This window comes from Chrysemys picta, chromosome 12, assembly GCF_011386835.1.
Source record: "Chrysemys picta bellii isolate R12L10 chromosome 12, ASM1138683v2, whole genome shotgun sequence".
In the NCBI taxonomy this organism is placed as follows: Eukaryota; Metazoa; Chordata; order Testudines; family Emydidae; genus Chrysemys; species Chrysemys picta.
In genome coordinates this window covers 50,257,451-50,281,995 of record NC_088802.1, presented here as the reverse complement: position 1 = coordinate 50,281,995, position 24,545 = coordinate 50,257,451, and the positions used below count along the sequence as shown (strand labels likewise).

The 24,545-nt window shown below is 44.0% G+C and overlaps 1 protein-coding gene across 1 annotated transcript in view; it reads left to right on the top strand.

Moving 5' to 3' along the window:
• The window catches only part of CACNG4 (calcium voltage-gated channel auxiliary subunit gamma 4), a 63,162-nt gene that overhangs the window by 24,788 nt on the left and 13,829 nt on the right, over window positions 1-24,545 (top strand). Inside the window, exon 2 of the mRNA XM_005282933.4 lies at window positions 20,720-20,803. Coding sequence (XP_005282990.1) covers window positions 20,720-20,803 — 84 coding nt within the window. The remainder of the gene's footprint in view (window positions 1-20,719; window positions 20,804-24,545) is intronic.

Here is a 24,545-nt window from a genome sequence, read left to right as displayed (position 1 = left end):
GCCTCAATTTAGAAGCTTAGATTCAAATTCCTACTGCCCCAGATCCTCAGTTGGAGCACCTCAGAATTGGTTCAATCCATTATGGAGCAATGATACTTGGATCCAGGTCCTAACTTCATCAAAGTGCAGGGAGGTCTCAGACCTGAGAGTTTGGTCCAGGTGAATCTCTGATTTTCATGGTTCATAAATGCTATAGGCTTGAAAAATGCCGCTAATGAAAAAGGAAACCATACTAGAACTATGTTAGCAACAATCATGTTTATAGTTAATACTGTTTTGCTCCCATTCAGATAGGGCCTGTTTTTAACTAAGATTGTATAATGAATTTTAGCACCAAATCTAAGGCATCAGTCCCTCCCATCAACATGGAAAAAGCCACACCTGTTGATGCACTGAGATGCTGCCATCCCCTAGAAACTGTTGATCTGCATCTTTCATGTTTGTGATCCATCACCTCAGAAATGACTCCCAGTGACCGGATTTTATGAAGACCTAGGTTTCTCCTGTGCAATACAGAGAACACGATGGGTTTGTCATGATCAGCTCTTGTACACTTTGCCTTTTATTCATTTTCTTTTCCTTGCTTTAAATATTACACAAATGTCCAGGAAACCAGACCTCCATTTGATATTAGAGCATTGAACTGAGCCCACAAAAGCATGGAAATGCATGGTTAAGAATTCCCTTTTCAACCTTCGCTGCATTGTGCTTTGGAATATCAGTATCCTATTCCTACATTATTGGCTCTGGGCCACATTCTCATCTCAATTACCTCCATTTAATCCAGATTTCAGTAGAGTCGTTTTGGAGCAAAACTTGTCGAACTGACCCTATACTCTGCAAACTCTGGAGTTTGCTGTGGCTCCTCCTCAGTGGATCACTTATTTGCATAAAGTTACTGACTTGGATCGGAGACTATATATGTAATTCACATTTCAGCTCCTGACACATTGGTTCATCGCACTTCCTTGGAATTCAGTGACTAAATTGTCATTGGAAACAGGCTCAATGGGAGCAAGATCAGACTATGATGTCAAACCCTTAGTCCTACTGAACATGAATCCTGTGAATAGATGTTCTGGTCATGTACTTTGGTATCAGCACAATACAAATGGTTTCAGGAAAGCAGTTCCTCGGACCTCTGGGTTTCACCATATATAAATGTTGCTCTCTAAAACGAACTTTTCAAATGCAACAACTTAAGAGTTAAAGGGGCCAATTGTGTTCTCAAATAGGCATAATTCACAAGCCCATAGTAACTTGAGAGACTCAGGGTTAATTCTGATCTGTTATTCTGGTGTAAATCCAGAGTAACTGCTTTGAAGTCTGTGGAGTTACTTTGAATTACCCCCAGCATAACTGAGAGCAGAGTTTGCCTCTCAAGATTTCCTTATATAAACAGATACAAACGGATAACAACTAACCCTGACTTGTCAGGAACATGAAATAAAAGAAAAATAAAACTAATTTAAAACCCAAGCGGTGGCTGTGGAATAAATTCATATATTGATCATTTCAGAAGTTCTCATCACTCCTGTCCCTTGTTCCACAAAATATAAAATATGAGATTTGAAAAAAAAATATTTTGACTCCTCTAAGAATAGAACACAATTTACACAAACAAGACAATACAGCTGAAAAAGCATTTCCTTTAACACGTTTGCTCACAATGTATCCTACTTAAGCATGCTAGTCAGACGGACTTTTAGATTTCCAAAGCCACAGCTCATGTTGGCAAATAAATGAATTCTACATCTAGGAATTGCTTTCAAAATCTCTCAAGGAAGGACGTTTTCTGTTTGAGTCTTGGTTTAAGAAATTCTATGCATTTCAATATCTGGTGCAAAATTTACTCTGGTCCAATTTAAGGGCCAGATCCTGCAAACACTTACTTATGCAAGTATTTCCATTAACTATAGAAGTGGGGCTATTTGTGTGAATAAAGGGTTCACAGGATCAGGGCCTGATTTTGCATTAACAGATGTAAATGAACTTATTCAAATCCAAGTTTGGTATTGAATACAGCAAACCTTATATATTCTGAGGCTTTCAAAACTAACTTCAAGCAGAATTTTAATACACATGCAATATTTCTAGTCTTTATGGACTGACTCAGAAATAGCAATATGAGTCAGACTCATAACATATTTACAGAAGGCTAGACTGTGGCTTGGCCTGCATGCCCATGCAAGCGAATAAGGACTCATCTTACACTCCTGCTCCAACTACTCAGAGCTTAGGTCTGGGTATGTAGATGTAAGCTGGTATGTATGCACACACTTACTCCCCTCCCCTGGAGGAGGTGGGCAGCGCTACGTATCCACACATCCCACTCACTGGCCAAATATACCTGAGCCAGAGCAAGGAATGCCATAATTTGCTGCTGGTATAGGCCAGCAGTAATTTACTATCCCCTGGGAGCAAGGGAAGAATTGTGATTGAAAGGTGTGTCTGCGTCACAATGCCTCTCGAGCCTTCTCCTGGAATGGAGCACTTTAGACACCACGTCTTCTTCAGGACTGTGCCTCAAGTTACATTACATGCAGGCTCCTCAGTCACTCTATGGGAACAGGTACATTCCATTTTTCAGAGCAAAAGAAGAATTGTCGCAGTATTTCCAAACCTAGCCCCCGGTCTGCAGGGGCCAGTTTACAGCTCCTTAAATCATGTAATCTCAATTTGTTTAAAAAATAAGTTTCTAGCCTTCATACTGACTGGTTAAAGCTTGAAACATGATCCCCAGGGCTCAAAAACCAGAAGACAAATGAAAAGACCACCCATTATATTATTTTTAATATCTCATTTTAAGACAACCTCACATTTGGGGGGGATCTGGCTCTTGATATCTGAATGCTGCTTGGAGTTGGCAATACTAAAACGGTCATGACCTTAGAGAAGAAACTACAAATGACCATAGGATGATTGTATTTATTAGAAAGATATGGGGGCAAATGCAGAAAACTTGGCTTAGGGAACTGTGAGTTACAGCTGTGCCAGCAATCCCCCTGTGTCTTGGAGGGGAATTCACCCCGGGTGGGATTTTGAAAAGCCCCTAAGTGACTTAGGACTTGTCTACACATGGAAATTGACCAGCAAAACTATAGTAGTATGATTACACTTCTATAGCTACATTGGTATAAACTATGTAAGGTGACCAGATGTCCCTATTTTATAGGGACAGTCCCAATATTTGGGGCTTTGTCTTATATAGGTGCCTATTACTCCCCACCCCCGTCCCAATTTTTCATACTTGCTGGCTGGTCACCCTAAAACTATGCCATTAAAAGGTCACTTTTATTTTGGAATAGAGTGTCCACCTAGGAAGTTATACCAACATAGCTACAGTATAATTATACTGCTTTAGTTCTCCGGGTCAATTTCCACTTGTAGACAAGCCCTTAAGAACACTAGTCCCATTGATATCAACACAGCTTGTGCTCCTAAGTCATTTTAGAAATAGCTCACATCCTGCCAGAGGGCAGGTGATGTTTCAGGCAGTATTTGGACCCGGGGGAGGGTATCACTTCCCTCTGGGCACTCCATGGGAGCTCTAGGGAGTCACTAGAGAGAAGTGGTGAATCAACGCCCACACCATGTGTCATGGCTAAGTCCTTTTCCTGGGCCCCAGCCACTGTTTGAATTGCTGTGACCTCCCCCTGCAAGCACACAAAAGGTTGAAGCTAAATGGCACCACACACACACTGCAAGCATGCAACTGGGATTTGTCACAAGCTCAGGGAGTGGGGTGAAGAGGCATTTTGTTTTAGTCTCAGTGCCCTGTTAAAATATTGGCAGCACATCACTGAGTTGTAATGATTCAGTCAGTACCAGATTTTCCCCCCAGCCCCTTTAAGAGAGCCAGGACTTTGGAAGTGTGCCCTGCCCCTGACTGTTCCCAGTCCAGCTGTCTTGTCAAGACAATTACAGAGTGAGAGTGCTCTGCTTGGCATGTGGGTACCTGAAATCCCTGTGCAGTCTCATGTGCAACAAGGTGCATTTGTAATATCATAGTTGAAAGGGACCTCAGGAGGTCATCTAGTCCAACCCCCTACTCAAAGCAGGACCAATCCCCAGACAGATTTTTGCCCTGGTTCCCTAAATGGCCCTCTCAAGGTTTGAACTTACAACCCTGGGTTTAGCAGGCCAATGCTCAAACCACTGAGCTATCCCTCCTGTACTGCAACCAGAGTCACGGTAAACTACACCGCACGGTGAATAAGGTGTGAGGGTGGGAACTGCTATCAAATCCATGTGTCTCCACAGAGCAGTATTCCCAGCTCATTACTCCTAGTGTTACCTCACGAGCTGGCCTTTCGGGGGCTCTCACCATGCAGTGAAGCAGCTGCCTGTCGCCAGCTATTAAAACCCCAGTGAAAACAAGCTCATCCGAGAAGCTGTGAGAGCCCAGTGTCTGAGCACCACAGCAGCAGTGCACAGACACACTGAAAGCAATTAAAAACTAGACCCTGCAAGACATGCCGGGGTAGGCCTCAAGCTCCCTGTAATGGCAGTGCCTGCGGAGGCAGACTCTGGGGCCAAGCGTTGCGTGTCCATATTTCATTTTCTGAGGTATTTGGTTTTGACTCTCCTGGAGATCTGGAGGTGGAAGGGGGTCGGGTGGAGTGTCTTCTGCTCTGTACCCAGATTTCCCTGTGGAAATCAGTACGGGCACTGTCACACTCCAAACTCCCTTCATAGCCTCTGCTGCACAGCCATACGGGGGGAGCCAGTCGAGAGCAGAACAACTGCAGCAGAAGCCCCCAGGCCAAGGACAGAGGGGGCAAGATGGCTTCTGACTCCACATGAATCCCTCCCAAGATCCATAGGGTGGGAGGGGATCAGTCCTCCTCAGCCCCTGTCAGCAGAAAGGAAGCCTCATGGATTTTTCTCCCACCTGTAGGTCCCTCTCCCCACCCCATTCTTTGCCAGGAGACAGACATGCCCATCTTTTGGTTGCTGAGGAAGCAGAGAATGATTCTAGGGGAGAACGGGGCTTGCAGAGTTGTTATTTAGATTCAAGTCTAGTGTTCATAGATTGGTTTGTGCACAACTACTACCGTCACCATCATTCTTTCCTCCGTGAGATTGAGGCATTTCAGAGTGGAGGTGATTCTGAACTAAAAAACAGATGTAACAAAGTGAACTCAGAACTCTTATCAATAAAATATTTATGCACCTGTGCTTTAGTGCACTGCAGATTTGCATTCCAGGCTTTGCATTCTTGTGAGTGAATAACATTGATTAAGTCATTTCTGATTCATTAACCAATTTTCCTAGGGCTACTTCTGCAAATATAACTATTCAGTTGTGTTTATTAGCTGGTGTAACGGAGAAGTTACAGCTTCTGTAAACTTAAGAGCAGCCTGCCAAAGTGTCTTGTTCTGAATCTCAGCAGAAAGGAAAACATGTCTAATGAATAATTAAAGCTAAAAGAGCAAACGCTGCCTTTTGCTGTCTCTCATTTTTATGTCTAGCTTTCCTTAGACAATAGAAAATTTCAGATGCAGGACTCAGATGAGTTCTCCTCAGTTCCTGTTCATTAAAACTGATCTTGTTTGTAATTTGTCTACATTTTGATTATTGTTGTTTCATGTGTTAATTTTAAAAATTTTAGTCAATTGTCAGACTTTGGGGACTAAATGTTTCAATTGCAAGCTTTTAATTATCATTAGCCAGCCATTGTATACATACACGTATACCCTTGTGATTTGTGGAGAGGTGTATGCACACACACACATAGCTGAAAAGGGATTCAGACTCAAGGAAAACAAAGACCACTGCCCATAAAAAGACCTAGAGTGGCCATCTGGTCCTCCATCTCCCAAAACCCTGCCAATCTGTCACGCTCTTTCCTCTCCTGCAGCCCATCCTCCCAAACATCTCATTTTTCTGAGCTCTCTCCTTACCTTCCTTCCTTCCTACTTTCTTCCACAGCTCGCTTCCTCCCTACAGCCAAACTGGGAAACAAAGGATTCCCACCATATGAAAAACCTATTTAAGGCTGGGGAGTGAGTTAATCTAGGTTCTTCTCCACTGCCTCCCCACTCAAGAAGGAAGACTGCTGAGAACACCTGAAGAAACAAAGGAACTAAGCTGGGGTGTGTGGGGAGGGTGGCAGGAGCTGAGCCTAGGCAAGAAAGGTCTAGCCTGTGAAAGGAATACCTGGAGATTTAAGCGACAAGCAGTGCAGTTTACCTTCAAGAAACTCTGCAACCTTCATAAAACAACATTTAGGGTGAGAATTTGCTACTATTAACCAGTTAATTTAGCGTAATAAGCTTAGTTTGTGTGTTTTGTTTTATTTGCTCAGTAATCTGCTTTGATCTGTTTGCTATCCCTTATAATCACTTAAAACCTACTGTTTGTAGTTAATAAACTGTTTTTTGTTCATGCTAAAATCAGTTTGTGTAACTTATAGCTGGGGGGGGACAAAAAGCTGTGCATATCTTCCTCCACATTGAGGGAGGGGGCGGATTTCATGAGCTTGCGCTGTATAGATCTCTTTGTAGCACAAGACAATATAATTTTGGGTTTCCATCTTAAAGGAGGTGTGCACTTGAGTGCTGAGCAATCTCCGAGCTGAGTCCTTCCCACACAGAGCTGATCTCAGTGTCTGTGTATCTTTCTGCAGCTGGGTGTGTCCCTACCTGCGTGTTTGAGTGCTGGAGAAGGCTTGAGGGCCTGGCACAGGACAGGGTTAGGGAGCCCAGGCTGGTGGAACAGGTGGGCTCAGTGGGACTCCAGTATATCAGGTGGCACCCTGGCGTGGGGAGCAACACGTCACAGCGGGGCTCAGGTTTGGCCTTAGGCTTTGGCTTTGATCCCGGAGCAGTGGAGCTCGGGCTTTGGTTTTGGCCTCCCCCACCTGCGGTTGTGGGGCTCCAGCTTTGGTCCACCTCCTGGTCCTTCGGATCCTCTCCTGGGGTCATATAGTAATTTTTGTTGTTGGAAGGGGGTCGCGGTGCAATGAAGTTTGAGAACCCCTGCAACAGGGCCATGACTTTCCATGTCCTTCAAACCTGCTTTCTTTATATTTTCTTTTAGATTGCATTTAATTTGCTGGAGCATTTTTGATCCCTTTATTTTTTACTCTAGATCCTGGTCTTTCTAACTGCATCCCAGTTACGTTTCCAAGGTTAGGCATCATCTTTGGTTGTTCAACTATATAATACAGTCTCCCCAAGGGGATTGCATGGTCTATCTCGGCAGCCTACCCTTTGTGCTAATGCAGCTCGGTGGTGAGCTTGAAACCTTTGGCTCAGTTTCTCCAAAATGCAGCCATCATCAAAGGCTGGACCTGAACCAGCCGGTCACATCTCCTTCTCCTAACCTTTGGATTCCTTGTAGTCATTTGTCTTGCTTTGGTCCTGCATCACTGATTGTGCATGATCAATCTCTGGAGACTGCTTCTATGTATAACTCTCAACAATCTGGCATAGAAATGAGGAAAAGATGTTTGCGCTGAAATGAATAAGGACCCACATCAAGGTTGCTATATTGTAGAGCCAGATATATTGCAAGCATTCTCTTCAATTAAAATGATTTATGGAGTGATGTTTCCCTATTACTTCTTCAATATCCAAATTTTTTTAAAAAAGTGTCCTCAAAGAGACTAAGTTTGGTGATGGATAACCAAAGATTGAAGAGACATATGGAAATTTTACACGATGCCAGCAGAGGCAAAATAACCCATGCATTCCTAATCAGTTGATTAATGCGCTTGTGCACCACCCCTTCCCAAATGTAGCTCTTTTCCTTTGAAAGTTTTTAGGGTATCACTAAAAAGGCTTCTAACCTTTCATCAGGGATTGTTGTCTTCCTGGCGCTGAGCTGTGATGATACCAGCCAGTCATTACGATCGTTCCCGCGCAATTACAGGAGTTACTGAAATCAACTATTTTCTATTGTGTACATTTGGATTGTGTTCTGATTCTTACTTGTGTGCAACGTAACCACTGGAGCTTGATCCTGCAGTGCTTACTCATACAAGTAGTTCTTACTCCTGAAAACCACCTCACTTTACAAATAGGACTGATTCCTCTCTTGCCTTCTCAAGATTTAAACTGTTGTAATTCCATAGACTTTGGTCGAGTTATTCCTGCTTTACACCAAGGCAAGTGATAGAAGTATCATGCCCCATGCTTTTAGCCCAGTGCCACAGGGAGTCTGCCACTATCCTTTCAGATGTGTGAAGAAAAGCCTTGATATACAGTGGCCTGTGCCCTGGGAGTTGAGCAGATTGGATCCAAGAACCGTGTGTTTAACAAAAGGAGATGAGTCAAATGATAGAGGGTAATTTAGAACAATTTCCCTTTAAAGTGTCAAGGCAATGCTTTCCTTTGCCATAATTTCTGTAATATCTGTCAAGGTAAAGATGTTCTTTGCTATTGTAGCAGACTGAATAATCAGGTCTATGCTAGGAAATAAGTATTATGATGACATGTACGTTTCTGACTCATCATGAGATCTCACAAGTGGTAGCATTAATGTGAGCTACTCTTTCTACTTTCCAGTAATCATACCATTAAAGTGTGTCACCACCATATACTGTGGAAATGTATCCCACCAACCTTCATAGGCTTTTCTGGAAAAAGTGTTAGGCGAGTATGAATGTCAGAGAGCAACCTAGGATGCTGGATTGTGAAAGGGTTAAAGGGTGTTGACTGCTCCCAGACCAAATCCTTCTGGCTTGCTGGAAGTGAGCATTTCCTTGCACCACAGCCTCCCATCAAGAACAAGTTAGGTTGGTGATGTAATGTAACGAGCCACATGAACAGTGAAGACAGTCTAGGTGCCTAGGAAGAATTGGAGATGGGTCTAAGCCGCAACATTTAGTTCTGGACTCTTTTGTTTGGTCTGTTATAAGATATATGCCAGATACACACTTCAGAAGCAGATCTAATGATCCTCAAAGATTGCCATGGGGTGTTGGTGCTTCCCATTTACAAAGCTAGCTTGTTCAAGTTACAAATCACAACTCTCCTATCAAGGTGGATGAAGGAAATGTAGCAGCTCTAACTATGGAGATTTTGTAGTTCCAAAAGGCTCTAAAAGAAGAAAGATCTAGTGGGGAGTTGGCAGTAGCTTAAGAATGTGTATGGAAAAAGTGAGACAACAGAATATCTAGGGAATCTGGCCTTAACAGTATGCTGAGTATATTTCCTTTACTTCAGAGAGCAGCATTCATGCCTTGTATATGCCCACGTCTATGTCAAAGTATAAATTAACAAGGGAATTTGGAAGGATGTAAATGTCCATTCCTTTATCTTTTCTCCCTGAGGAATTGATGGACCATGATGTAGGCTTTAGAATTGTGCTGTGCTCATAAAAGAGGGCCCCATCAAGTCTTGGTTGATCACCATGTTAATGAGGAAGAATTGATAACAATCTGAAGTATAGGAAACTAGATGGATGAAACCTAACTAACTCCCCCTTAAGGGAAACTCAATCCTAGTAGCGCTAGCAGTGGGGAAAAGCACTGTTTGACAATGTGAAAATAAATATGGGTTGTCACTCAGCGATGATGATTGCTACATCAAACAGGATGACTATCTGATCTCAAAGTTGTAGCAGACAAAACTGATATTTCAGGCCTCTCTAATGATTGACAGACTGGCAGTAGCCTATCCTCTGCCCTGAAAGAGACTTCCTGGTGTATGGTGCCATATGCAGAGGCCAGGAAAGAGAAATGAGAAAGAAATGGCTTTTGTTCTGGATGAAGATGAATCTGACATCCAGTGGGATACAATCCATTCAATCCTAATATAAGTAGAGAGTAACACTGACATCATTGGAGGTATTCTGGGTTTATTCCAGTCTGAATGAAATCAGAATCTGGTCAGGGTGATGCGGGATATTTGATTAAAGATGCTGTCCTCATTGGTGCCTGCAAGCTATTACTTCTAGAGCTACCCTGTGGCCCCAGTTAGTATGAAATTTGAAATTTGCCTGATGAGAAAAAATATTAATATTCATTGCAGAGAGCAACATCTGCATCGTATCCCAGGAGACATCAGTGCCTGGAGTAAGGCAGTAGTTCTCCAACATGGCTGGAGAACTTTGCGTAGGATGACGTGAATATTCAATGACATTTGCTGGAGATCAACGACAATGGTAGATTCCAACCTGGTGAAATTAAAGAGCATTTGAAGAGAAAAGGGTGTGGCAGGGGACAAGAAGTTCAAGCTTCCCAAACTACTACTGAGCCTCTTGCTATTTATGGCTGCAAAAGTTGCACACTCAAGACACCAAACAGGTCACTTCAGAAATGTGGCGCTCCAGCCGCGCTGCATATTAAGACTATTATGGAACAGCAGTAATATAAGTAACATAGCAATGTCAAGTTAGTGTCGTTAGTGGGGGGTGGGGATGGTGGAGAACGCTTTCACTATTTAGGTTCCTAGCAAAGAAAGAGGATAGAGTTTATGGAAGGATGCCAAAGGAGAAACTACAAAGGGAAATAAGACTAGACAATGTCATACAGTGGATGAGGTTAGTGAAAGCAGAAGATCTTAAGAATGGTGAGCAAAAACATGTCCTTCCCCCACAGACAATGCATGATAAATAAGGACTCTGGTACTATAACACGGTGAGCTGCCTCATAGGTCGGAGGGATTAGGGCTAAGCCAACCCTGATTACAGCATGAGCCCCACCTGAGAGGAATCAGGTGATTCCAGTACAAAAGGAGCAGGAAGTTGCAGTGAAGTGGAGAAGTCCAGAAAACTGTAGTGAGGTCTATAGACACTGCTGGAAGCCTGGAGTCTCTTGCAGTGCCCGAGTCTGTAGGGGAGAGGAGGAAGCTCAAGAAGAAGGAGAGAGTGAGGAAAACTGTCCAGGAGCGAGGCCTGGAAAATACCCTGTGCAAGCCAGTGAGAGACTGCAAAGGCCCAGCCGGGAAGACTGTGGGAAAGGACAAACTCCAGGCAGGAGGGGCTGGGAAGCAGAAAGACAGTCCCTCCGGACTGTGCTCAGCTGTTTGGGTGGGGCTGCGCCCAGCTGAAACTGGGCTGAAGACTGAGAGTTGATGTTCTATTTTTGGATTATCAGGAGAGAGTCACTGAACTGGGGCTGGGCTTAGAGGGCCAGTATGCACCTGGGGACTCAATAAAGTGGACCCTAAGAGGGAATTGTTTGAACGACCTTTGAACTGAGTGAGTTCTTAAAGGGCCCTGAAGAGGGAGAAAGAGAGGCAAGGGTGCTGTAGAGGGGCCTCTGGCCACAAGGGGGAGTTTGGGGGGTGCCCCCCCTGTGTTACAGGTACTCAGCACTCTAGGGAGAGAAGAGAATTACTAAGCAGAGCTAAGGTTAATTGGGAGGATCAAAGTGGTAGGACTGAGCATGTGGAGTGACTGGATAACCTGAGAAGTGTCCCTAGAATTGAACATGCCTTTGCCAGACTTGTGGGAGATGGAGGCAGCTAAGCACATAGCCCGGTTTAAGAACAGACCATAATCCCCCTCTGCCAGCCTCAGCAAATTTGCAGCTGTGTAGGCCGAGAGAAGATGACAGCTGCAGCTTGGATGTGGGGCAAAAACCACCTTGCAGCGTATTTCATCCGGCTGCAAGGAGGCCAGTATGGCCAGAGTCATGGCCGGGTGTTAAAAGGCCTATATTAAAAAAAAAAATAGCGGGAGCAGGACTCCGTGGACACTGGTCGTTATTCAGCTTGTATCAGTGAGAGGGAGACAATGCACTAAGCAGCAGAAAGGACCCACCAGAGGAGGGGTAGTGGGGGGACTTCTTACTACTGCAGCAGATAAGAAAATCAGAGACTGGAAAAGGAGATTTATTTTCCCCACCAAACAACGGGAGATGGTTGAAAAGAAGAGACCAAAGAGTTTGTTAGAGCTGACAGCTGCTGAGGAAAACAGGGGAGGCAAGTTCAGTGCATTAACGCTGACATTTTAAAACAAGGATTTCCTTTTTGGAGAAGCACAATAAGAGTATGGAGAAGGCACAGAGCCAGATTCTGATCTCAGGTTACCTTGGAGTAAACCCAGATCTGCTCCAGTGTCAGTGAGAGCAGAATCTGGCCTATAGCCTCTAATTAAGCAGGTAATTCCTTACTGTTAAAAAATTAGGCAAATTCTCAGAGTTATGGAAAGAGAGACAGAGACAGGGGATGAAACCGTCAAAGGTCGAGGTGATCCAGGCTCTGGGGAGACTTCAATGACTGTAGAGAGGAAGAGGAGCCAGAACTGATTTAAACTCCTTTGAAAGAAGGCACAAAATCGACTTGCTGCCTGGAGTCAGCAGAGGGCTTGATGATTACAGTGAGAGTGCAGAAGGCTGGATGTAAAGGATTAATTAATGCTGTACTTGTGAAGAGAGGGTAGGCTGTGTACATGAGATTTTTAGGACAAGGAGATGCTGGACAGAGACAATGAATTTTCCTTCTCTCAGATGTGACGAAATATTAAAGAGACACAAGGGTAGCTTATGAGAAAAACCGATCCTGTCCCTCAGTGAAGAGAACAAAAGACCTCTAGCTTATGTTCCCTGACACAGTGCTTTTCTAATAGCCAGTGTGAGGTTAAAATTACCCTTGTCATGACGTCAAAGGTTCAGCTTGTGATGAGAGCCGCATATGATGCCACCGCCCTACTTTTCATTCATAGAAAATATATTTAGAAGTTGCAATAAAATATTTTGTTCTAACGGTCTTTTCATTGCAAGTTATGGCACATGCTGTTTTCTGGATAGAGTCGGGGTACCAAGCTACTTACAACACAACCCAGTACAAGTATCAAGGAGAGAGCATCAGTGAGCCTCTAAATCATGATGGGCCACATTGTGCTGACAAGCTGAGGGGTACCGGACCCCACAAGTCATTCATTCCAATGAGCAGCAAGAGACTATTCAACATGAGTAGCAGAGTCCTTATAGAAGAATCTGGCCCCATGTTAGATTTTGGGGAAATGGGAATGGATTAGAATTAATCCAACGTCGAAGTCCAAGTGTGAGGTTCTATCACATAAGCACACAGCTCCTGGACCTTGCAATACCTGTGATACCATGGCGCCCACGTTCCCCGCACCCACTTCCACTACAGACCATTGCCTCGATTCAGCGCTTCGGCGGGTCCCACAATTGTGGCCTGTATTACAAAAGCTGTGATTTAAGGCTCTGAGCATCGACAGTGCACTTCATAAAACTGACCTTTAAGATGAAGCAAATGCAAACAAACCAGCATGTGGCCAAACTGTCAGGACTCACAAGGGTGTCAGGTAGCATCTGCCTCAGCCACTGGCAGTGACTTTCAGAAGGAAGCTGGACTTTGGGTCTTTGAGCATCACAAAGATTGCTCAACTACCAAACAGCTCTCAAAGCCAATAAATGCGTATTTTACCTCCCAAGGTTTCTTTCTCTGCTAGCTTCCCCCTCCCTGACAATGAAGCCAGTGTGAGATGGCAAATTCACACCTGGCATGTTCTGCACACCGCCTGCATCTGTTGGGGCATGATTTCCTTTATAATGACAGCATTAAACATCTTTTGGCAAAGGCTCAAAAAATCTGTACTTGTTTGAGGCACTTAAATAAAAGCCCATGAAATTCTTTGAAAACAGCAGGAGATAAACAATCGACCTATGGACAAATGAATGCAGAAAGCGACAAGTCAAGAAAATTCTATTTCTTTATAAGCGGAGTCGGCAGCTGGAGATAGCAAAACCCCAGACGTGAACATAAGGAACATGGAACAGATTCTGAACCGGAACTTCTTAGGAGCATCAGCCTTTCCTTTCTGAATTGGCCATTTTATAGTTTGCTTATGGCTTGGGTAAAACCTAGCTGAGACCAAGGGATGTAACTACCACCCTTAATTTACGAAGCCATTAAACTCCTTTATGGAACCAGGTAGCTGAAATAATAGGAAACTCTACCTAAAATATAGGCATGTGTGTGAGGCCACTCAGGAATCCAAGCTACATGGGAAGAGGGGTTTCACGGGGTTTTATTTGATGGAGCTGTATATGTCTGTGAGAGAAGCAGGAGAAAAGACCAAAGAAGCAGCCTCAGAGAACAGCAAGGAAGCATCAGACACAGTCACAGAAGTAATGGTAACATGACCCTGAGAAAATGCTAAGAGAGTGAATTTGGGCTAGGTGCTGTCTGGAAAGGGGGCATAGAAATTGTTTCCAGCTGTTTAATTCCTGCTGCATTCAGGGAAACAGGACTTTGTATATCCTTTGTAAATATACAGGATTGCATCAAAGAAATACTTGGCTCCACCATCAATTTCTCTTCCTAACCAGAAGAAACCATAGGACCCTGAATAATGGCAAATCATTCAAGTCAAAAAGGGGTAACAGAAGAGAAAAGGGAAAGAGAAAAAAAGTAAACTTTGTGGATCTTATTCTGCACTGTGGTGTCTGCTGGTGAAACTCGATTGAGGTCAGTATAGTTTTGCCAGAGTAATGAATGCAGTGCACAGTCCGGCTCACTAATTCTAAACTTTGCAGAGAGTGTCAGCAATTTCTGATTTATACAATCTCCTTAGTTCTCACGCCACGCTGCAAAATATTTCAGAACTTGCCAGGCATGAGAACGAGGTAAGAAATAAAAAAAAAATGTAACAATTGCCATTCTCCCCAGATAGTTTCTAGCTAGTCTGTTACTGGATGGATTTTTTTACTTCTCTCAAATTAGAAATGCAAAAGTATTTTATTTAAAAAATAAAAATAAAAAGGTGTGGCTATTGGTTAGATGGACATTGTGCTCCTGTAGATTTTCAGTTATAATCGCTCCCCTTCTTGTCGTGTTGTTTGTAATGTTACCCTCGAATCAACACTGTCTCCGCTGATGATTTCAGAAGATGTGTCTAGTAAACATTCAAGTTTTAGCTGTAAAATTGGCTGTTGGTCAGCCCCGGAAACTGCAGTCCATGGTTTAACCTCAGAACTGATACAGCAAGGGGAACAACAGGGCAGGCCTTAGTTCATTGCCCAGCCCATCCTGTGCAAATTATGGTCCTTATACCTGGAGTGCAGCCTCTCCCTGAAATAATTCTTAAAAACCAACTCTCTACCCACCTTCAGATTCCCTTCTCAAGATCCATTTCTGGTGTGATACCTATAAGAAATCAGCCAATTGGTTGAGAGCTAGGATATGCCACTGTTTTTTAATATGCTAATACATTTACCTAAAAATCAATGATATTTAAATTGAAAATGAAGGCTGCTTTGGTAGCACCAAATTGTGCATCGGCTCATTGATGTCATCACATTTTCTGGTTTTTGTTACTCTTTGTACCGGTGTAGAATAGAATATGGGCTAATTAAAGCAAATGAGCAAACAACATAGCTGGAGCACATTGCATTCGTTCTGTGACTATACAAAACACATTGTTGTGAAGCAGTTAACATTGCTACACACATATCACACCTGACTCAAACCCTAGTAAAAGCAAAGCTAAACCACCTGAGAGTGCATACCCTGTTCTCCTCCATCCACAGACACACACCTTACTAGTGTCACAGCTACCATCTGCTACACATCATGCACTGCAACCTTAGCTCTTCCCCACTCAACCGTCCCCTCTCCAAACTCTGCTCCCTTCACACAATTCCTTGTAGATATTTGAGGTTGTATTATGTTGTGCATGGTTGATGTAGGATAGTGTTGGGTTGGCACTGTAGGGGGTCGCTTGCTCAAAGTGCATGATAGAAAACTGACCTCCCTGGAGAGGACAATAATGATTTTTGTCTGAGGCGTCTAAAATTGATGCTTCACTTTGTAATCTCATCAATAAGGGAAAATAGGGAAGCTGAAGGAGGAAGCTACGAATGGAGCAGCACCCCTGCAGGGCAAGCACAGAATGTTATTGAAGAAGGAGGGGGCACCAGCCAGAACCATCTCTCCTCCCACTGCTATCAACATCTCCTTCTCTAAATGCATGCTCGAACCAGAAAGACACAAAAGTGCTATTGACACAAACACCCTGCACTAAAGGCCCTCTGCTATAATGGTGCCAGCTTCTTGTATGGTGGAAGTGTACGTTAAATGACAACAAAACACTAACAGCATGGAACCATCCCCTGGCGTATAATTTCCGGGATTGGGAGTAGGAAGGGAGGCAGCAAAAGCATGGATGGCCTTGACAAGTACTCTCAAATATTTAAGCACTCCACCTTCCAGTATAGCGCTGGAAATGCTTTTATAAATCATCAGGGAATGTTATTATTGACAAGAACTGAGCATGGTGAATGACTAGGATGCTTAAAGATAATCAGATAGTGTTTGCTGTTTCATCCAGATAAGGCTTTAGGTACTGCAACACATGGTCAAGAAAATACAGGGAGGAAAAGAATTGAAACCCGAAGTCCAATGGCAGCAAAGCAGCACTGTCTTTATCCCTGGTGCCCAGGATTTTGGGAAAGTTCAGATCTAGTTGGAAGCTCACTGGTCAGTCTAGTCTCTCTTATGTAGGGTTACCATATTTTGTGCCTCCAAAAGGAGGACACTCCACGGGGCCCCGGCCCCGCCCCCAGCCCCAACTCCGCCCCTTCCCCAAAGTCTCCACCCCCTCCCCTGCTTCCCGTGAACATTTGATTCGCGGGAAGCCTGAAGCAGGCAAGGGGGGTGTGGGGGGAGGAGGCGCGGCCCAGGCTGCGCCCCCCCCCCCCGGCGTTTCCAGCCTGGGTCGGCTCGGGCCCTGGGGTGCCGGCCCCGGGCCCGGCCCACCACCCCCGGCCCGCCCAGCACTGCCGGTCCCCGGCCCCCGGCCGAGCACCCCCGGCCCGGCCCCCCGGCCGACCACCCCCTGCCCGCCCAGCACTGCCGGTCCCCGGCCCCTGGCTGAGCACCCCGGGCCCGGCCCCCAGACCCCCAGCCGAGCACCCCCGGCCCGCCCAGCACCGCCAGCCCCCGGCCCCAGGCCAGCCCCCGGCACAGCGGCGCCGGATTTTCCCGGACATGTTCGGCTTTTGGGGATTTCCCCCCCAGACGGGGATTTGAGTCCCAAAAAGCCGGACATGTCCGGGAAAATCCGGACGTATGGTAACCCTACTCTTATGGGCCTGAATTGAAAGCTTGAATCTATACGCCCTTCCTTCCTTAGGAAAGTTCAGATCTGGAACTGAACATCACTGCTCAGGCACACCTTTAACTAGAAAGCCCAGAATATTACCATGGCATGATTGCTAAGCTAGTCAAATACTCCGTTTGAAAGTGATGGATAACTGTATGACCAATCGTGATATGGTTTTGCTATGAATGTTAACATATAAGGTTAGTCAGATCTTATGTTTCAAGGCAGTAGGTCATTGCTTTCAGTGGTCGGGAAGAAATGTTAACCCCTCTGAACACTTTTGCACAGTTGGATAGATGTATCGTATGGGAGGATTATTTGAAGGACAGGAGAGGGAAGCAGGTACTACCCCAGGGAAGAAGGATAGTTGCTCTCCTCTGAACCATTGTGTATTGCCCATTTCTAGAGTCAGGCTACATGGAACCACAAATCTGATCTGGTGTTGGAACTCCTACATTTTTAGGTAGTTAAAATAACTTTAGCAAAATACTATTAACTTAGGTACTTGACTGGCCCCTATAACCATGGTATCTGCTCAGCTCACAGTCTTGTAATGTGTTTATCCTCACAAAACTCCTGTGATGTAGGCAAGTGCTATTATCCCTATTTTACAGATGGGAACTGAGACACAGAGTGAGCGGCTTGTCCAAGGTCACACAGGAAGTCTGCAGTGAAATCTGAACCCAGGTTGCTGGTTAGACCCCTAGTTCCTGGATCAGTCTGCCTCTGACTATATCACTACTACATCATAAAGGGGGCTATTCATTATTATTGGACCAAAACCTTGCTCAAATTCTTATTGAAATTATTTGGTTGAGCAAGGTTCATTATCGAGAAGTGACCAATTTCGAAGGTACCCATTAATATATATCATATATCAGTGCTCCTTTCGGGGGAGGAATAGTCCTGCTGGCTTAGTGGTGTATTGCACATTGGCCTCAGAAGGTGTCCAAAAGCGCTTCTCAATGAGGAGGTGGACTGCTAGGCAGTGACATTGGTTTATGCTCATCTCTGGTGGAAGCCAGAGTAGACGTAAAATAGTCCATATCCCTTTCTAAAGGGGGTAAGAGACATCCCTGGTGTTCTGGCAGACACAGTAGCTCAGAATAAAATAAGGTTCTAAAGTAGAAGACTATCCCCATGGCTATTACTGATATAATGTGGCCACATTTGCTTACACACTGATCAGTATCTAACTGCCACTGTATCATTCCTTGTCAAGTACTGTGGGAAACTTTAAAAAAGATATTGGTATTTTATGTAGATACTTGAGACAATAGGCCGTTGAATTATAATATTAGACATTGTACTGGAATCCTCTGTCTTCTTTTACATTTCACAGCTTTTGACCTTTCTGTAGGCCATTACCGCTTGCTGGGGGAAGTGCTGCATATTTTGTTCAAACTCAGTTTTGGTACAGTCCTTCATTACGTTATTTTTATTTTAATTAGTTCAAGCAAAGAGAAGACTCTGCAGCTGTGCTAATAAGCAAAGAGATGCTCTTATGCTCACCACAATTTCCTGGCTGACCATTTTTCTACAGTCTCCACGTAAGCGGCTCTGAATTTTGCACCAGTCTGATTTCGAAGTTTAGTCCCATGAAAAAATATTGGCTGCGTTTTTGGGTCAGTTCTGACACGACCTTTGTTATTGCAGGCTATTGCAGTTTATGTGGTCAAAAAACAACAATTTGGGTAATAACTATTATATCACTGGAGTTCTTGACAGTGAGGTTGAGCCACATGGAGATTTTCGTAAGTTCCCACTGAGCTACATTACATTACACTTGTTTACATAACAAATGTACCTAGCCTGTTGCTGTTACTCGCCGTCAAATACCAGATGTTAGACAAGAGCCAGAACCCAAACCCTTGATCTGAACCACATCAAACTTATTGGGAGAGAAGTTTTGGAATCCAGACTTTGATTCAGATCCAAATGACACAGGTTCCTATTCTTTCTATAACTAACCGAACAGAAACCCCAGATCCCAACACCCGTGAAAGTTGGAAGGGGATTTGAAATCTAGATGTATTCTAGAAATGTCTGGCTTGGGGCCATTTTCAATGCATAGCTTCATCATGTGTATCCTACATGTTTGTATTCTTTCATGTGAATGTATTGGTGTTGAAATGTTCCAGATGCACGGCACTGGAAAATGAAAGGAGCTACCCATGGAACGGGAACAGCATGGGCAGCAGCAGTGCAATATTTTCCCATATTGCCTTGTCAATGTGTTTCAACTCCTACATGAAAGGGAGCCCCTCTAAGGATGAGATCGAAGTCCAAGTCTCGATATCCATCCAGTTCTTGGCTTCTCTGCTCAAAAATGGCCTCATCTGAAAAATCAGGATTTGTTATGGAGACACTGGTCTTCCAGGAACAAAACGGAGATCACCGGGTGGCTTCACATAAGCTAAAAAACAGCTGACAGATTATAACAACTTGGGCTGCGTTCGAATCCCTGACTGAGCAGTGAACAGCTCCATAACTCATTGTGAATCGCCTGAATTACATAGTCTGCCATACAGATGTTGCCATTAAAAAGCCAGCATTTATGAATACTTACCACATCATACTCTCTATAATATCAGAGTTATTTCCTGTTTGCAACAAGGGGCAATGCGTCATTAACTGTGTCGGGAGTCGCAACTTTTGGAAAATGTTGACTTAGAACAAAACATGCCTCTCCTACACATAGCTTTTAAAAAAATGAATGGGAGGAAAAATTATGTCTGAATACGGAAATTGGCATCCGGACACAACCAAGCATCTCAAAGAAATAACCACCCCAATTTCAGATGCTCAGACAGTATGTTGTGTTGGGAGAGAGACATTTTCATTTCATGAACTGCTATAAAAATAAGCTTTAAGGTGGTTAAAAACTATATTTTGGACAGATTGCCTCATTTAAGAGCCATAAAAGAGCAGCAAACCAGTCTAGAGCAAACAAAGGGCGGTACCGCAAAATATGCTTAGCAGATACTAATTCGCAACTGAACTGCTGTGCCTCATCTTGCAGACAATTCAGACGGGTCATTTACGCACACAGGATGAGCTACTTAGCTGTTGTTTAGGGCCATTGAAATGAATTACAGAGAATATTCCCAAGCAGTTATCACAAATAAAGTAGCCGTGCCACTTTATCCTGGGAATGAATTCAATGAACTGTGTAGTAGCAAGACCTGCCGTTGAGAGCCACAGAGCACAGCAGAAATCCCCCAGCTTAGTCATTCTTTTCTAGAAAATCCTTATTATGAGTAAAGTAAATCCACAGCCATATCCAAGAAGGTGCAGCTGCGCTCCTGCTAAAATGGTATTAACTGATGATTTTCAAATCTTTGTTCGGTCAACACCAAACCCTTCTGTGCAGTAGATAACTCACCCTGGATGAATTTTATTCCCGAGTGTGAGAGCACTGGTTAATGAATAATAGAAACACAGAGACTGATCTGCACCGTTGGGCCCTGCTCCTGCACGTTGTGGATGGATCCCTGGGTCGACATGATGCTCACTGTGAGACGGGTGTCTAGATTATCTTGTTGATGTGAGGAAATTGAAGACCAAACCCTACAGGAGAATAACTGCCTCACGAGGGGGGAAAATGGAGCAGAACAAGCAGACGACCATTTATAAAGGTCCTTTTTCTGCGTGTGTGTTTTAATGTCTTGTTTGTTTTGTTCTTGTTTAGGAATCTACAAAGGACATTGCTTCCGAATCAACCACTTCCCTGAGGACAATGACTATGACCATGACAGCTCAGAATATCTTCTCCGTAAGTGTCAAAATAACGTTCCTCCTTAACAAGGATAAGCAGTAGGGACAGGTGAGCTTGTTGGGATAGCTAGATACAAACCTTCTTTAACTCAGAACCCAAGGTTCCTTCATCCTCGAGATTGCACCACACTGGCAGTCTGTATCCAAAGACCCCAAGACTTTGGAGATGTTTGAAATCTGAGCCTTGATCCAATCCAAATACTGCAAGTGGCCCCAGACCATATAATGGCCCAAACCATAACCCTGGGAAAATCTCAATACTCACATCACATTGATGTCAATAAACATGACTTATATTCGGGAGTGGGAGACCAGGCACTTTGGCTCCAAACACACCCCAAATTGCAGTGGTGTAACTTGGGCCAATCGCTATAACAGATGAGTCAAAAATGGGCATGATTGTGAGTTCTCTAAAGTCACATCAGTCCAGCTCTGTTTTTTCAATATCAAAACCAAGGGTATTTGGGACCAGGGGCCCATTTCATCCAAATCTCTTAAACTCCGGAGGGGTGGGGGGATGTGCCTTTTTATGTGTGTAGGGAGAGAAAGGTGGGTAAATAGTTCCAGGTTCAGCCCTGCTAACCCATGTGGAAAAAACTCTCATTTGAAAAGTATACTTTGTGGTCAGGTCTCTGCTCTCTCACTCCTCCTCCTTCTCTTCCCTTTCCCCTTCGCCCCTGAGGTACTTTTGAGAGAGTACAGATGTCTGGCCAGATTCAAAGTCATTGCAGCTCATCATAGGTCTCAGGGTGCCAAGGGAGCAGTTCCCTGCTCGGTTATCTCAAAGCACGTGGAGTTCAGTATCTGGACATCACTGAGCCCGCAGTAATCCATGGGACGTTGCTTGGTAGGAACCACTCCCCTGCCTAAAGCCCAGACTTTTAAAAGGTATTTAGACAACTAATTCCCATTGATATTTCAATACCTTTGAGGCTCTGGGTCTAAGTCCCTTTTGAAAATGGGAGTTAGGGGCTTAAGTCATTTATGCACTTTTGAAAAATGTACCCCGGTCTTATATTTGTGTAAAGTTATTTGCAATCAGACCTTTGGAAATTTTTAGCCATTTGGTTGTGAGATCTGGCACTTGCAAAGACATTACAGTAATAAGGGCCATATGGGTGCCTAGGTAGACAAACAGAAGTGGATATTTTTCCATTATTTAGAATAAGGATCAGACCATCTGTGGCATCTTTGCCATATCCTCAACCCTTCTCCGGAATGTCAATATAATTCACCACATATTTTTCTCAATTTTTTGGCATTAAAAAAAAGTTGAGCTCATGTTTTAAGTCCTCATCAATTTGCAGTTAAGACAGGGCGGCAGGAAGGGAAGCCCCGTTTATGTGTTTTGCCGATGTTGAATTGTTCAGATGAAGGGCATCAAAAAGCCACAGCGGAATGATCACATTAAGCTCAGAAGATTCACAAGATTTTTCGGGATTCAGATGGTGGCTAAACGATGTACAGCCTGCTTCACTGATACCAGCATACTGTAAACAGGCAAAAGACAAATGAAAAGGTTTCACATTGTTAGTAGTATGGGACATTAATCCAAAGCCCACTGAAGTCAACAGACTGACTGATTGATTTCTGTGGGCCTTAAATCAGAGAGAGAGAGAGAGAGTGTGTTTAAAAACCCATGTGACATCAAGAGATTTATATACTCTTCAATTTTCCTATTTACCATTGAGACGTCCCACTAAATAAACAAATGATAGATGCCATCGCTGCTCACATGTGCACAGAAGACTTATACTCAACCTTTTGTGGGAAAAGTCACCCCACTAGGTATAGGTTTTAAAAAATTTCCTCCACAACCCTGCACAGAGACTTAAACAACAGATAACTTCTTACTATGTTGTGCTGTGTTCAGCTGACAGGAGTATAATTTCTGGAGCTACCACAATTGTAACAGTTGATTCCATAGAGAACACACCAACCCAATGGAGTTGTATTTGTGTAACTGAAAGGAGAATTTGCCCCAATGTATTCGTAGCACTTTGTCCATGGACTGCATGACAAAGGCCTTGTCTACACGGCCATTTTACAGCGCTGAACCTTTCTCGCTCAGGCGTGTGAAATAACACACACACACACCCCGAGCGATGCAAGTTTCAGCGCTGTGAAGTGGCAGTGTAGACAGTGCACCAGCGCTGGAAGCCATGCTCCCAACGCTGTTAGCTACTCTCCTCATGGTGCGACTATACAGTCACATTAAAGCGCTGCCGTAGTGAACATTGGCAGTGAAGGCCAGGGGCAGTTCTATGTATTTTGCCGCCCCAAGCACGGCAGTCAGGCGGCTTTCGGCGGGTCGCCTGCGGGAGGTCTGCTATTAATGCGGATTTGGCGGCATGCCTGCGGGAGGTCCACTGGTCCCGTGCCTTCGGCGTACCCACCGCCGAATTGCCACCGAAGCCGCGGGACCGGCAGACCTCCCGCAGGCATGCCGCTGAAGGCAGCCTGACTGCCGCCCTCACGGTGACTGGCAGGGTGACCGCCCTCACGGTGACCACCCCCCTCGGCTTGCCGCCCCAGGCACGCGCTTGCTGCGCTGGTGCCTGGAGCCGCCTCTCGTGAAGACATACCCTAAGTAAACACATTCCAAACATGGAATAAACTGAATTTATTTTGCTCCTTTGATCTTCACACTGCATTCTGTCCACTAATCTAACTGGTAAATGTAATTGCTAAGATTAAATCCTGACAAGCAGTTCTCCTATTGACATCATTTTTTTTTAAATAAAAAGAACCCTGCCATAAAAATGTTTTAATTCCTCCACCCACATGTGGTAGCTAGGATAAGGCGAAAGTAGAGAAAAGGAATTATACTAGTCAGAGATCTGAGATTTGCTACGACGTATGCAGTCACGGCTCAGTGATGGTTTTAGAGTCCACTATCTTGCAAAGCATCAGTTCTAGAAACACATACCAAATACCACTGGAAATAATGGAAAATAGGGATTCCTTGCTTTTCAATTATATAAAGCCTTCAAGCCATGGCAGTCTGTAAAGTATCTGACCTGAAAAATCACAATAACGTAAAAAAATAATTTAAGAAGGTTTCAGTGTGTTTTAAGTACTGACTTTACTGTCACACACTGGTACCTGTTGAGTTGGATTGCTGTAGCTACTTTGTCTCCTGATAACTAAGGCAACCTGGCTTTACAGGTAAAAGGAATTGACAATACTACCAATGAAATCAACTGTAACACTTTAAACACTGTCAAAATGAGCTTTTCCTTAAAACATGTGCCATAAACAAGGCATGTACTCGCAGAGCAGAGTAGAGAGATTTTTGTTGGCTCTTGTATGGAATGACAGCATCACTCATTCATATGATTTGTTCAATAAATTTGTTAGTCTCTAAGGTGCCACAAGTACTCCTGTTCTTTTTGCGGATACAGAATAACCTGGCTGCTACTCTGAAACCTCTCATATGATTTGTGACTCTCCCACTCACGAGTTATCCCAGCCAAACTGTGTTAAGATAATAAAGTAGGTGAAAGAAAAGGGGCATTATTTTCAAAAAAGAAGATCTGGGTTCTGCAGAAGTGTATCTGCTCTTCCACCTGCAGCTACTGCAGGTGCTTGTGGAAATCAGAAAAATATACATCTGACTGGTAAGTTATATGCAATGTTGCTGTAGCCATGTTGGATCCAGGATATTAGAGAGACTAGGTGGGTGAGGTCATATCTTTTATTGGACCAACTTCTGTTGGTGAGAGAGACGAGCTTTCGAG